This window comes from Mercenaria mercenaria, chromosome 7 (assembly GCF_021730395.1).
Source record: "Mercenaria mercenaria strain notata chromosome 7, MADL_Memer_1, whole genome shotgun sequence".
Lineage (NCBI taxonomy): Eukaryota > Metazoa > Mollusca > Bivalvia > Venerida > Veneridae > Mercenaria > Mercenaria mercenaria.
Window position 1 is genome coordinate 42,337,117 of NC_069367.1, and position 14,217 is coordinate 42,351,333.

The following is a 14,217-nucleotide window of genomic DNA, read 5'->3' on the forward strand; positions in this document are numbered from 1 at the left end:
TTTTCAGAAGCCTTTTATTCTCAACGTAGATGTTAGCTCTGTTGGGTTAGGTGCTATCCTTTACCAAATACAGGAAGGAAAGGAAAGAGTCATAGCATATGCCAGTCGGGGACTAAGGACTGCTGAGAAGAACTACCCTGCCCATAAGCTTGAGTTTCTGGCACTCAAGTGGGCTGTGACTGACAAGTTCAAGGATTATCTATATGGTAACTTTTTCAGAGTCCGAACAGATAATAATCCTCTGACCTATGTCCAGTCCACTGCGAAACTTGATGCTACTTCACATCGATGGTTAGCGGCTTTGGCCAACTTCAACTTTGAAATCATGTATCGAAGTGGGAAGACTAACACAGATACTGATACCTTGTCTAGATTGCCTGTAGACACTTCTCATTCTGTCATTTTCTCAGATGTTGTCAAGGCTCTTTGTCTCGGTTCTTTAGTTTCACCACAGGAATCTCCAGGTTTTGAGTGTATCTCCCTTTCTCAACCAGTTGTGTAAGAGCGTTGGTCTACGGATCGCGGGGTCGTGAGTTCGATCCTCGGGCGGGGCGTATGTTCTCCGTGACTATTTGATAAACGACATTGTGTCTGAAATCATTAGTCCTCCACCTCTGATTCATGTGGGGAAGTTGGCAGTTACTTGCGGAGGACAGGTTTGTACTGGTACAGAATCCAGGAACACTGGTTAGGTTAACTGCCCGCCGTTACATGACTGAAATACTGTTGAAAAACGGCGTTAAACCCAAAACAAACAAACAAACAAACAACCAGTTGTGGATACTGTTATCAGTGACAGCACAGATCCAACTGTTTCACAATTCAGTGACATAGATTGGAAGGCAGAGCAGCGGAAGGATAGCACAGTGTCTCGTGTTATTGACCTAGTTCAGAAAGGTCACAAACCTACTAAGCGTCTTTGCGCATTGGAAGAACCCCTTGTGAGACAATATCTTCGAGAGTGGTCCAAACTTTTTGTCGAGAATGACGTTCTTTATCGTCATGGTCTCGTCTCTGGTAATCCTGTCCGTCAACTTATCCTTCCTAATTTGTTTCGTGAAATAGCTTTTTCAGGTCTTCATGATGATGCTGGACACCAGGGTCGGGAGAGAACCTATAGTCTGATGAAATCCAGATTCTTTTGGCCAGGTCTTGAACAGTTTGTTGATACTCGAGTCAGGTCGTGTCCCAGGTGTATTAGCCGCAAGTCTCCATCTAAAATAGCTGCTGGTTTGGTTCCTCTTGAGTCCTCGTATCCTCTTGAGCTTGTGTGTATGGACTTCCTCTCTTTAGAGATGTCTGCAGGGGGTTACGAGAACATTTTGGTCATCACTGACCACTTTACCCACTTTGCCCAAGCCATACCCACAAGAAACCAAACAGCACGCACCACTGCCAAGGTCCTCTTTGAACACTTCATTTGTCACTATGGCTTCCCAGCCCGATTTCATAGTGACCAAGGGCGTAATTTTGACAGTGCAGTGATACGTGAGTTGTGCAAGATTGCCAACATCGACAAATCTCGGACAACCCCGTATCACCCGCAAGGAAATGGCATGCCCGAGAGGTTCAACCAGACCTTGTTGAACATGCTTGGCACCCTCTCAGAGGAACAGAAGATCAACTGGAAAGCCCATGTCCCGGCATTGGTCCATGCCTATAATTTCACTAGACATGAGACCACGGGTCTTACACCACACTACCTTATGTTTGGCCGTCACCCTCGTCTCTGTATTGATGCCTTCCTTGGTATCGAGCCTGACACTGACCCAGAAAGGACAACCCACTCTGACTACATAGGTAAGTTAAAGAAACGCCTTTCTTTTGCTTATAGGGTTGCGAGTCGGGAGGCAAAAAGGCAAGCAAGACGGCATAAGCGGCGGTATGACCTCAGGGTACGTGAGGCGAGGTTACAGCCAGGTGACCGTGTCCTTATCCGTAATGTTGGCTTGAAAGGTAAAAACAAGCTGGCTGACCGATGGCAAAAAGATATCTATGTTGTAGTATCTCAGCCAAATCCTTATATTCCTGTCTTTCAGGTTAAAAGAGAACATGGCCGTAGTGGACTCAAGACACTTCATAGGAACCTTCTTTTACCTTTCATGGGGTTACCTGTCCGTGAGTCTGTATATGTTGAGTCTGAGGATGAGCAGATTACTCCGGCGGATTCAGAGTCAGAACAAAAAGATACTGGCAACAATGTCCCCAAGGAACCGATATTGTCTCCGCTTCAGACTTCATCTTCAGAATCTACTGTGCCATCTGTTGTACCAAGGTATGCCATCCCGCAGAGGCGGAAACGACTTGCCCTCAATCCGAATGCACCAGTGTTCGAACCAAGGAGTAGTAGTCGTACCAGAGTTAAACCAGCTTGGTTGTCATCAACTGACTGGGTTACTTAGGCCCATTACCTTGACTACCAGCTATGATGATAGACAGCTTTCATTTCAGACAGTATGTTAGTGTATTTGACACTTTTAATAAGTGAGTGACTACAATAATTCATTGTGTGAATAGACGTATAGTTGTATTTTATAGTCATGTATAGATAGCAATTTGGATCTTAATTGGATTTTTTTTATAACTCGGGCTGTTCTTTCAGTTTTTAATTATTCATGCCGGATATCAATTAGACATATTAAATCTTCAATACTTGAAGTACTGTGGATATGTGTGTAATTATTGTACTTGTGTACAATCAGTCTTGCATTTCATTGTCAGTTGATGATGTTGCTGAAATAAAACAACAAGATATAAGCTGTTACCAGACAATAAATTGAGTTTACCATCTTTATTCCAAGAGGAATAAGGAATTAATATAACCTGAATTATGATAGTACTGCAGACTATTATAATTCCCCACATTTAATCAATTTCCAATTCGGCAGTTAAACACCGAATATTTGGAATTAAGGTGTTACAAACATTTCCGTATTAACATACGCAAATGTTCATACCTTATATTGACATAAATCTCTTTAAATTTCTCCAAGTTTAAATGTTGGTGAAAAGTTGAGATATTGACTATAATTGTAGAGTATAGACAGTACTGGCTCTTGTGCATTCTCGTAAGTAATGATAAAATATAATGTAGAAGTAGAGTAGTTGGACGACTGGAAATGTCGGGACGACATTTTACTGGAGGGGAGAGGATGTCACGGGGTCTTTTGTCTTTTCTGTTATTTATGTTTCATCAAGGTATATATCATGATATTCCACTTTCATTTATCATTATATTCATATTCATCTCCTATAAACCCCATAATTTTCATTTCATCCCTAAATCCAATAGAGTCCTATAACTAACATGTATCTAATATAGGTGACGGGCCTCCGTTATTTACCTAACCGCCAATTGTTTGTCACGCATGCGCACATCAGTAGAGAGATTATACGTGAGGACGTAAATTCTTTGTGTCTCGACTTATTTATTTATTTGTGCTGTTTGCGTGCCCCTTTCAGGTAACCTATGTACATGTTTAGTTATATAAAGCAATGTTCTTCATTTTGCTATTCATCATTTTCCATATTTCGTTGTATTTTGAAATTATGCATTTGTTGTAATGCGCACATCAGTAGAGAGATTATACGTGAGGACGTCAATTCTTTGTGTCTCGACTTATTTATTTATTTGTGCTGTTTGCGTGCCCCTTTCAGGTCACTAACATACAGACCTGAAGAGAACCTACAAATCCCGACTATCTGAACGGGTAACATTATGAAGAGCAGTCATTTAACATTTAAATACACCAGAGTCATTACTTTTGCATGAATGTCTAGGCAAGCCCTTTAAAGACTAATATAACTGGAGTAAAACTAGCTTGCAAAATCTCTAACAACTTAGGAATTTCAATGTCCATTATTTAAACCAAATAAATTTTTACCAAAGAAAATATCGGATAGCGTCAGCACCAGGTGTTGGTCGGTTAGCGACTTCAGTTTTTCTGCACCCTCTTCTTCCATAGCCTCCATACGGGCTAAGATGAGAGTGTCTGTGAAATGACGGACGTTGTCTGAAAAAATGTATAGATGATCATAATGCATGCGAGTACGAGAAACATGAAACATTTAAAATTCAATACTTTCCAGGTCAAGTGGTATGATTGTCTAGTCCATTATTATAGAGCGAGTATGTACCAGATGCATTATTTCAGCGGTCTGACGACTTGTAATATATCAGTTTTATTTGAAAGCAAGTTAATACATTTTTTGTCAAAAGCATTCTCTTTTTCTTTGAGTTAATACTTTACTCATACCTTTATCAAATGTTTTCTCAGCCTCCTTCAGCTTGTTAGTGATATAACCATCGAGCACTTCTTTCACGAATTCTTCCACGTTCTTGAATATGTTGGACTTGTAGACATATTTTAGTCCTGGAATAAAATCTTCCCATGGCCCTAAGCCGAAGTCTTTCAAAAGAGCGTCTTCCCTCTCAAGAATATACTTCACTTCTTTATCCTCAAAGCTGTACCTATAAGTAAAAATGGGAAAGCTGTTTCTGTCAGCTTCGCCTTTTCGCTTTGCCGCCTGCGATAAAGCGAAAAGGCGAGATTTTTTACTTTTTTTTTTGCGCGTTGTCGCCTTTTCGCTTCGTCGCGGGCGCGAGGGCAGAAAGGCGGGATTTCTGGTTTTGGCGCGTTGTTCTCTTTTTGCTTTGTGACGGACGCCAGAGCGAAAAGGCAAGATTTAGTACTCGACATGCGAAAAACCACAACGCGATAAGGCGAAATAGTGAGAGTTTTCAAAAGCGTACACAATCTCGCTATATCGCTTTGTCGCCTTGTCACCTAGGACAAAGCGGAAAGGCGACAACGCGCCAAAACCAAACATCTCGCCTTTTGGCTTTGCCGCCTTCCTGTTGCGCTTGCACAAACCATTGTTATGAGATGTTTAGTTTAATCATATTTTATTGCTCTCTGTTTCAAAGATACACACAATGATACATGCATTTTCAACAAATAACAAAACAAAAAAAAAACAGAAGGATCGGGCTACGAGTTAGCTTAAACTCATCCTAATGAATATTTTAATCAAGGCAAAAGTCATAAGTCTGCCTCATATTCGATGTCTGTAATATATTTGCTTTGTTTATAATTTGTGTATAATGTGTTCTTTATATGCATGTGTTGTTTATCATGTGCATGCTTTGTAGGAATTTTGATGCTTCCTGTTTTTATATAGCAATTTTCTAAATGTACTTTAACTTTTTGATATATATAATTATAACTGCAATTTTATAAACTTTATATATACGACTTGAGATCCGGAATTACTGAGACTTAATCAAATATAAAAAAAATAACAAGTCAAGTCAAGTCAAATATTTCATTTATGTCTCTTCATACGTACAACATGATAAAACAATACAATATTACAATATTTTAAAAATACGTATGCCCTTTTATACAGAAATATAAGAGACAATTTGATCTATACACATTTACATATTCTAAAACCTAATATTTAGTAAGATGACTAAGTCACCAACATGAAACTGTTAAAATCCTTATATGTAAGTTTACCTTCAAAAGGTTACTTACATAAAATTTTTAAAAAATCGTAAAATTAAAAAACATGACATTAACCCAGTTAAAACGTTTTTATTTAATCTTGAATCATGCATCTTCAAAAATCTGCAGTACTGTCTTGCCACTGCACCCCATTGTTTAACAAATACTGGCTTCCAGCCCATGTCCCCAATTACAGCTGCATTTGGTGTGTATTTCCCCACTCTAAGAAAATACATAATGGCTCTGTTATGAACAGAATTTATACATGTGTAAGATTTATCACCCCATATGGGAGCTGAATAACATATAACAGGTAAAACCATTGGATCATAAAGTTTTGAAAATGTTGAAAAGTTGAAACCAAAAGTTAGACATTTTGAGATTACAAGTCCAACTGTTCTACCAGCTGAAATGGCTACATGTTTTTGCCATTTCTGCAAAATCTAGAAATTCGTTTAGCAAAACACCAAGGTATCTGTAACTATGTACAATATGTAGCGGAAATGCTCCCAGCTTAAAGACGATACTCGTTTGTACGCAACTAGGTGTTCTAAAATGAATTATGTTTGATTTGTTACAATTGACAGTCATACTTTTATTTATACACCAAACATGTAAAATATCTATTAGCTTCTGTAAATCATCTGGAGTTTCAGCCAGAATTACAACATCATCTGCAAACAATAAGATACTTACCAACTCGTCATTACTGTAACAATATTATTTCTTTAATAGTAAAGTAAACCAAGTCATTAAGTCCAAGTTGAAAGTATAGGCACAATTGTTTATTTTATTCTTTAAATTATTTTCCAGTAAGAACTACTTTAAGTCTGTGGTGATGAAAAAACCCTATATGGCTAATATACATGACACTGTGATGAATTACACATCGTTAACTTTTTATGACATCACCCGAGTGAGAAAATCTTTCCCGGTAAAGATTGAATTTGCTTTTCGGTCTACAAATAAAGATGATATTTAACGTAAAACATAGATGCATTTAATAAAAAAAGGAAAAATGATACCGTAATTCTGATCGTCGTATTCAAACGCTTATACATATGACCCACCATGAAAAATCAACATAGTGCGTTTGCTGACCACATGGAACCAGACCACCTGCCACATCCGCGCAGTCCTGGTCAGATCCATGCTTTCCTTTCAACTTTATTGTAATTACAGAAACCATTAGCGAACAGCATGGATCCTGCCCAGACTGCGCGGATGCGCAGGCTGATTCAGATCAATGCCATCGCACTATGTTGGTTTTCTCATGGTGCGGCTCATATAAGTCTTGTCTTCAATTTGTGTTCATGAAAGTTCAGCAGCTATTTCGTCATCTTCTTTATGTTTATATGTATAGCATGTATCATGTGTTTGTGTATGTTTGTATGTATTCTAACATGTGTCCTGTTACAAAAATAAATGTGATAATTCAGTTATGCTTCGATTTTCTTTCATAAATTTTTTATAATGTTTACCCTTTTCTTGGGATCAGAAAGCACTCTTGAAATGTATATTGTCATGTGATCGTAATGATGAGACCTAACTGGACTATTTTTAAAAAAAATCATTACATATTCATAACACTCACGTTAAGGGTGGGGTCCCTCATTTAGTTTCCTGCGCAAAATGTTTTTGATTTAATTAAATTTTGTGTAATATACCTACATGTATTCAGTTTCAATATAACAAGTTGTTATTGTTCCCATTTTTACTTACTCTATAGATATCACATTTAAATGGGTGGGGTAACTGACATTGACCACCCAGGAACACAATTTCTGTTATTCTTTTAAAAAATATTCTAAACTTTTTACCTGAAACATTCATGATAAAAATACTATGCAATGGACATTCAAACAACATTTTGCATTTTAAATTGTCCTGAATACTTTTTAATCACATAGCCCCAAAGGTGTCGTAAACACATTTACTGATTTCATGGACGAACTTTACCAAAAACTAAAAACCTTTTTCATAGTTGAGATATTAAAGTGCTAATATTCAGAGATATTGTAAACTAAATAACTAAAATGACATAATCAGTATATTCTGATTAATATTAGTAGAGTGCTACAACTCTCAAACTGGGAAAAAGTGGTGGTAAATAATATTCGAAGCAAACACTACAAAAATTTGCATTGTTACAAATGCCTCAGATTGTCATTACATCTAATTGTGCCACCATGATTTTGGGGCATATAGATTTGCATTTGTTTCGTCTCCGTCTGTCAATCGACTGTGCGTCCGTCCAAGTTTCGTGACGTCGCTTAGATCAAAAAGTATTTGATATAAATAAATGAAAACCTTGCAAAGTCTTTATCATATATGAAACTTGTACACACCATCTATTATTCGTCTGGCTCCGCCCCCTAATTTTTAGAGTTACTTTACTGCCCCTGAATAATTAAAAAAAGCACATTTTCCCACCGAGTGACACCCCTGCTTCAAAAAGTATTTGATATAAATTGATGAAATCCTTGCATGAGTCTTTATAATGATATAACTTTACATTTTTCTAATTTTTTCGTCTGCCCCGCACTTTTCTAGAGTTATGCCCCTGAAATATAAAAAATGCACATTTCACCTAGTGACACTCCTAGGTCAAAAAGTATATGATATAGATTCTGAAAGCAATGCATTATCCTTAATCATGAATGAACTTGCGCCTCTCTATTTTTAATCTTGTTTCACGCGCCCATTTTCTAGAGTTATTGTCCCTGAAAAAGTCAACAATGCACATTTTCACACCTTGTGACATGCCTGAGCTCACAAAAGACTGATATAAATTGATGATGTTTAACATGATCATACTTGCGCATATACTATTTTTATCTGTTGCCCTCTTTCCAAGTTTAGGGCCCCCTGAATAGTAACTATCAATGCACATTTTACCTAATTATTGTCCTTACCTCAGAATATTCTCGTCCCTTACGCAAATTATTTAAATGTAAAATTCCTGAACCCTGCTTAGTTCTTTATCATAAATGTAACCTTTCACACAATGCACCTCTTGATAATTTTAGCATTAATCACAGATTATGGCCCTGAAAAAGCAAAAATAGTGATTTTTTGTTTGTGATCTCATAAAGTATAGGTATAGAATTATGAATCCTTTCAAAGTTTTTTGGAGGCTATAACCCCATTAAACTGCAAACATTTGAATTATTTCCCCTTTATTTTACAAATGTACATGTCGAGGGAGAGGGGTGGAGGGACTAACATCTGTGTTATTATAAATACAGACTTGGTTGAAAAATTTAAACAACTTTTTTTTTCACATTAATAAGACTTTTACATGTGTCCATGGAAAAACCAATGCAAAAATTTAAATGTTCATTTAAACAATACTTTCCTCAAAATAACTGCCTCAGGCAAAACATTTAGATAAATACTTTGACTTTCAGGGTAATTTGTTGTCTACATTCCATGTATCAAGGACCATAAGCTTTTTTTCCATACACACATTATAAGATGGAAGTTTTTTGTTAAAATTTACAATCAATGCTGTATTTTATAAAATTAAAAATAGTAATAACAATCTGAGCCATTCTTACCAACTGCACAATTTTGTAGTGTTGCTTCGAATTTATTTACCCCAACCCACGTTGTCCCAGTTTGAGAGTTCCCACTCTTCCAATATTAATCAGAGTATACTGATTTTACTGGCATTTTACTGTTTTATTTATTTACAATATCTGCTGAAAATAACACCTTAATATCCAACTAATGAAAAATGTTTAGCTATTGTAAAGTTCGTCCATTGAAAATCATAAATTTGTTTAGACCACTTGTGGCTCTGTAATAAACAAGTATTCAAGTAAATTTTAAAATGAAACATGTTTGTGAATGTCCATTGCATATTATTTTATCATGAAAGTTTCAGGTAAAAAGTTAGAACCATTTTAAAAAATAACAAAATTGGTTTCCTGGCTGTCACAAACATGTCAGATTAACCCCTCCCACATTTAAATGTGAATATCTATAAAAGAAAGTCAAAACTATAACGAACAATACTTGTTAAAGGGAATCTTAATAACATGAAGGTATACTTACCACAAAGTATAAATAAAATCAAAAAACATTTTGCGCAGACACCTAACTGGGACCCCCCCTTTAAACAATATTTAACCCTATCATTATTTTTTTTTTCAAATTTAACTTGCTTTCCGGTCTTATTTTTATTTACATTTTTTTACATTCATGAAGTGAATGTCCAGTTGTGTCGGTTTTCATGTAGTCATTGATTAATTCGCTGGTGTGGTGTGAACATTATACATTGTAATCAATTATTATACATATATCTGAAAAATGTGATATAGTATACAGAAATAGAACATTTACGTTTAACTGAAATGTTATATACTGCAGAGAAAGAAGAAAGTACAAAAAAAGGTACTTAAGAGCGGATTTCAAGGAAAGGAGGGGGAATGTATAATATGGCCTATTTATTACATATGGGATACCCACGCGTTTAAAGAAACAGACTATAGTCCTGGCTTTTCCAAACAGTTCTATTTAAATCATCGGTTCTGCCCTGTGTAGATTGAAACTATGTCATGTGTACGAAACCCAGATATGTCAGAAGCTGCAATTTTATAGTTTCTATCTTTTGAAAGGACTACTTTGTTTCGGTAAGTCCACTATACTGAGCAACTGACCTCGAAAGCCTGTTGTCATAAAGTCTGCCCAATCAAACTCCGTGACCTTAGAAAAAACCACTGGCGTTAAAATTATTCTTTCCTTATTGAGGCGATTCCCTGACTGAACGCGCTCCGCGGATTACATATTACTAAACCCGAGGAGTTGATTTATTGTTTCATTTCCTCCATTCTTAAAGAGCATAACATTTGTACAAACAGATATATCAGCAAATTTACATATAAAGAACTAGATACTCTCGTTACCTTCGAATGCATGGTTAATATGTAAAAACAAACCCCATTGCGACCCTCTAATTATGCGCAACAAACTCTAGCATCGAATCGTACACTACATGAGGGAATGGAGTGACCGGGTGAATGTCTTATTGTCATATTTACTCAACTGAAAGTGGTAACGGATTTACTTTGTTGTTGGATTTAACAATTTATGTTAAATAACTAGCGTAAATACATACCAATTTTGTCAGTGTAAAACAACATAGTTCTTTTTCAAAGTTTTAGGTTTTGTCTTCTTGTATTTTTGTACAGAAATATCCCCCCCCCCTGGAATGGATGGACCATCATATTTTCAACCGAGCCCATGGCAGGCGTTACCTCCCCAGCATCCAGTCTAAACCGATACTATTGGAAACAGTACCAGATAATGTAAATCACCAAGCACTGAATACTAGTCGGGATATCATCCGCAACCGTGAATTGATCCCGGTCAGGGAATCGAAACCGGATCGCTCTCGTTGTAGCCCAAACTGCTAACCACTGCGCCATTTACTCCCTGATTAAAAAGGGGGATACGGAATGCCATTAAGGTAGAATGGTCCTGTCTTTTTGTCCGATCCTAGAGTTTCACACACCGATGGCCAATATTTAAAACAGACATTGCAACCAAAATTTTACAAGATGATCATTATATATTTATAAAGATGTGCCCTAGAAGAACCTTTCGCTATCATCTATGCTTAAACTTGTTCGTAAGGGATTGTCGTTTATGTAAAATTAAAAGGAATAAAAAAGTGTTTTAAATGTATATGACGCGGTGTGTAGGTGTTTTACATTCATTCACATTGGAATAAATTTTGCATTTATCATATCTTGGATGTTTTAAACAGTAGTCCAAATAATTTGACGTCAGACCTGACCTGATCTCTTTACATGGAGGAGAGGTATTGACCTATGCAAAAATGATCACAATAAAATTAGTTGGACTATTTTAAACAGTAGCAGTACCTGTGACCTGTGAGTAGAGATTTTGTTGCACATTATTAGTTTTATTATAACAAAGCAGAGCAGAATCTATCGTAGAGTTAATACATACTTGTTGAGAAAACCTACGCTTATTACAAAACTGTTCAAACTGTGTAAAACACACTCATGTGGACTTATTAATGGGAGCTTGAACAAAGTATGCAGTACATTCAAAGATAATAATAAATTTGACTAAATGTAACACCGAGATGTTTATGATGTTCAACAAATGTTAGATGTACATTATCAAAATATAAGTTTGGGCGGTTTCTATTACAATAGGAAAAAAACATAACTTCTGTTTTAGAAGGGTTAAAATTCACTAACCATTGATTGGACCATAACTTAATTTTGTGGAGGTCATGATTAAGAGTTTCTTCCATCGTATCTATGTTACTTGATGATACGGCTAGAGAACTATCATCTGCAAAAAGTCTAGTAATACTTAAAAGTGAATCAGCTATATCATTTACATAGATAAGAAATAAAAGAGGTCCAAGGACTGAGCCTTGAGGAACCCCACCATGTAGACATTGTGAGTCTGAAAAAGAAGTTCCGACGAAAACTTTTTGAGTTTTATTCATCATATAATTTTCTAACCAGTCTAACAAATTTCCAGTGATTCCATATTGTCGTATTTTGAAAATTAGTCCTTTATGCCAGACTCTATCAAACGCTTTGGATATATCACAAAAAACAATACACGTGGATTCTTTATTGTCTAGAGCTTTGCATATTTGATTATAGATGTCAATCAGTTGAAAAATTGTAGAATGCCCTGGTAAGAAGCCTGATTGATTTTGGAATATTAGTGAATTGTCATGTAGATAGTTAAACATATGTTTAAATATAATACGTTCCATAACTTTTCCAACACAACTAATAAGAGAAATTGGTCTGTAATTCGACGGTTCATCTTTGTTGCCCTTTTTAAAAAGAGGCATAACGTGCGCTAATTTCCAACTAGACGGATATATTTTTTCGGACATTGAACGATTATAAAGTAGACAAAGAGGTTTGCATAATGTTTTAGAAGTTTCTTAGAAGACACACTGTACCTCAATTTAAATAAACTATGAAAAAGAAATAACTGTATTAATTTTTCATATACAGATTTGTTGCTTCAGCTTTGATGTGCCTAATGTGTAGCTGCTTTATTTTTGTTGTTGTTGTTTTCGTTGTGCGTGCCTGCGTGCATGCTTCTCTTTGTCCTCTTTATATCTGATCAGGAGATCAGGAGATCTTGAGAGAAAGGTTGTTTATAAATACACAGTCAAGACACATTGCTTAACAAATAAGAAATGTATCATCTAGAAATCTATCTACCTATATCCGAAACGTTCTCTTAAAGGTTCTGTCGTGGAACAAAACATCATTATCGTCTACAATTTCTGAATTAGTAGAAGGATTTTCTAGCTGATATTTGCAGTGTTGCTTTAAGCAGACGGAATGTTCGGTTCAACACGTTTGATAAAAGTTGTAGTTAGATTCTGTTATTTGTCTGAGTGACACTAATACCTATCTCTTTAAAAGAAAAGCACATTAAACTCATACATGTATACCACAAAACGGTTTATCACTAGACATAATGTTACTAATGTAGTGTTTGAATACCTGTAGACGAAATAGATCAAAAACTTCCATTATGAATAAACAACTAAGACATTTGAAATACATACAAAATAAGAGGTGAAAACAATGTTAAGTATATAATTAAGCACATTGTAACTAATTTAAGCCTCGTTCTTCTGTTTCATTTCAATTCTCTTTTCTACGATGACCTTATACGGCTTGTAGATGAGACCATTTGCACCGCCAACTTGCGCTAAATCCGGGCACTTCCCAGAAATCATTCTCCACTTATAACGCTGCATCAAGCATGCAAAGATCAAATGCAGTTCCGGTTTTGCTACGAATTCACCGAGGCATACTCTCTTTCCCGCTGAAAATGGCAACCAGTTCTTTGGTTTAGGCCCAAGTTTTCCATTCTCGTCTAAATAACGTTCAGGAATGAAACGATCAACATCGTCCCAAGCGTCTGGGTCATGATGTAGGGCCCAGTGATTTATTATAACAGTTGTACCCTTTGGTATCCTGTACCCAGCTTCATGAAAAAGAAAATTATTTACGTATTTGTTATTGTTAAGTAATGTTTATCGGTCACGATAGTCCACGAATTAATACAACCGTCCCCACGGCATTGTCCGTGACAAAACGGAATAAACAACATTTCGCCTTATACAGTACTCGCATGTTATTCTCCATAGTCTTTGATAAACATCTTAAAACGGTTCAAAGGCCAGTTTATAAACTCCATTAAATTGTGCAAATGGAAATGAAAAGATATTTACAAAATACAATTAAAGTAAAGGGGATTTATTTAATTATTTAAAGCAAACAAGTGTTTGGCTACTTGTTCTATTTATGTTACTAGTTGATGCAAATAGAATAATTAGTTGGAACTTTATTTGGAAATAGACTGTTTTAAAGAGTAATTTTTAAAAAAATGGAGCTTACCAACTTCAGTGTCACACATAGTCTTATGTGGTAATCCTAATGGAACTACTGTTCCCAGACGCATACTTTCATGCAACACAGCTTCAGTGTAACCAAGATTTGGCCGGTCATTAATGCCAGGAAGTCTATCCCTGCCTAAAATGAACGCAAACTTGACATAACAGATATTTTCTATTTGCTATGATTACTCAGGTTATTAAAATCATAACAACAAAAATTTCACATTACTTTCATTCTTGCAAAAAAAGTTAGTCATATATTGCTAAAAACGACATGTTTCT

At 36.0% G+C, this 14,217-nt stretch overlaps 1 protein-coding gene across 2 annotated transcripts in view; it reads right to left on the bottom strand.

The window, feature by feature from the left end:
• Window positions 1-11,980: 11,980 nt before the first annotated feature.
• LOC128558561 (steroid 17-alpha-hydroxylase/17,20 lyase-like) overlaps window positions 11,981-14,217 on the bottom strand; it is a 41,173-nt gene continuing 38,936 nt past the window's right edge. For both annotated transcript variants that reach the window (XM_053548226.1, XM_053548227.1), the window contains exons 10-11: window positions 13,937-14,071; window positions 11,981-13,523 (exon numbers count right to left, since the gene is read on the bottom strand). In XM_053548226.1, coding sequence (XP_053404201.1) covers window positions 13,153-13,523; window positions 13,937-14,071 — 506 coding nt within the window. In that variant the 3' untranslated portion in view covers window positions 11,981-13,152. The remainder of the gene's footprint in view (window positions 13,524-13,936; window positions 14,072-14,217) is intronic.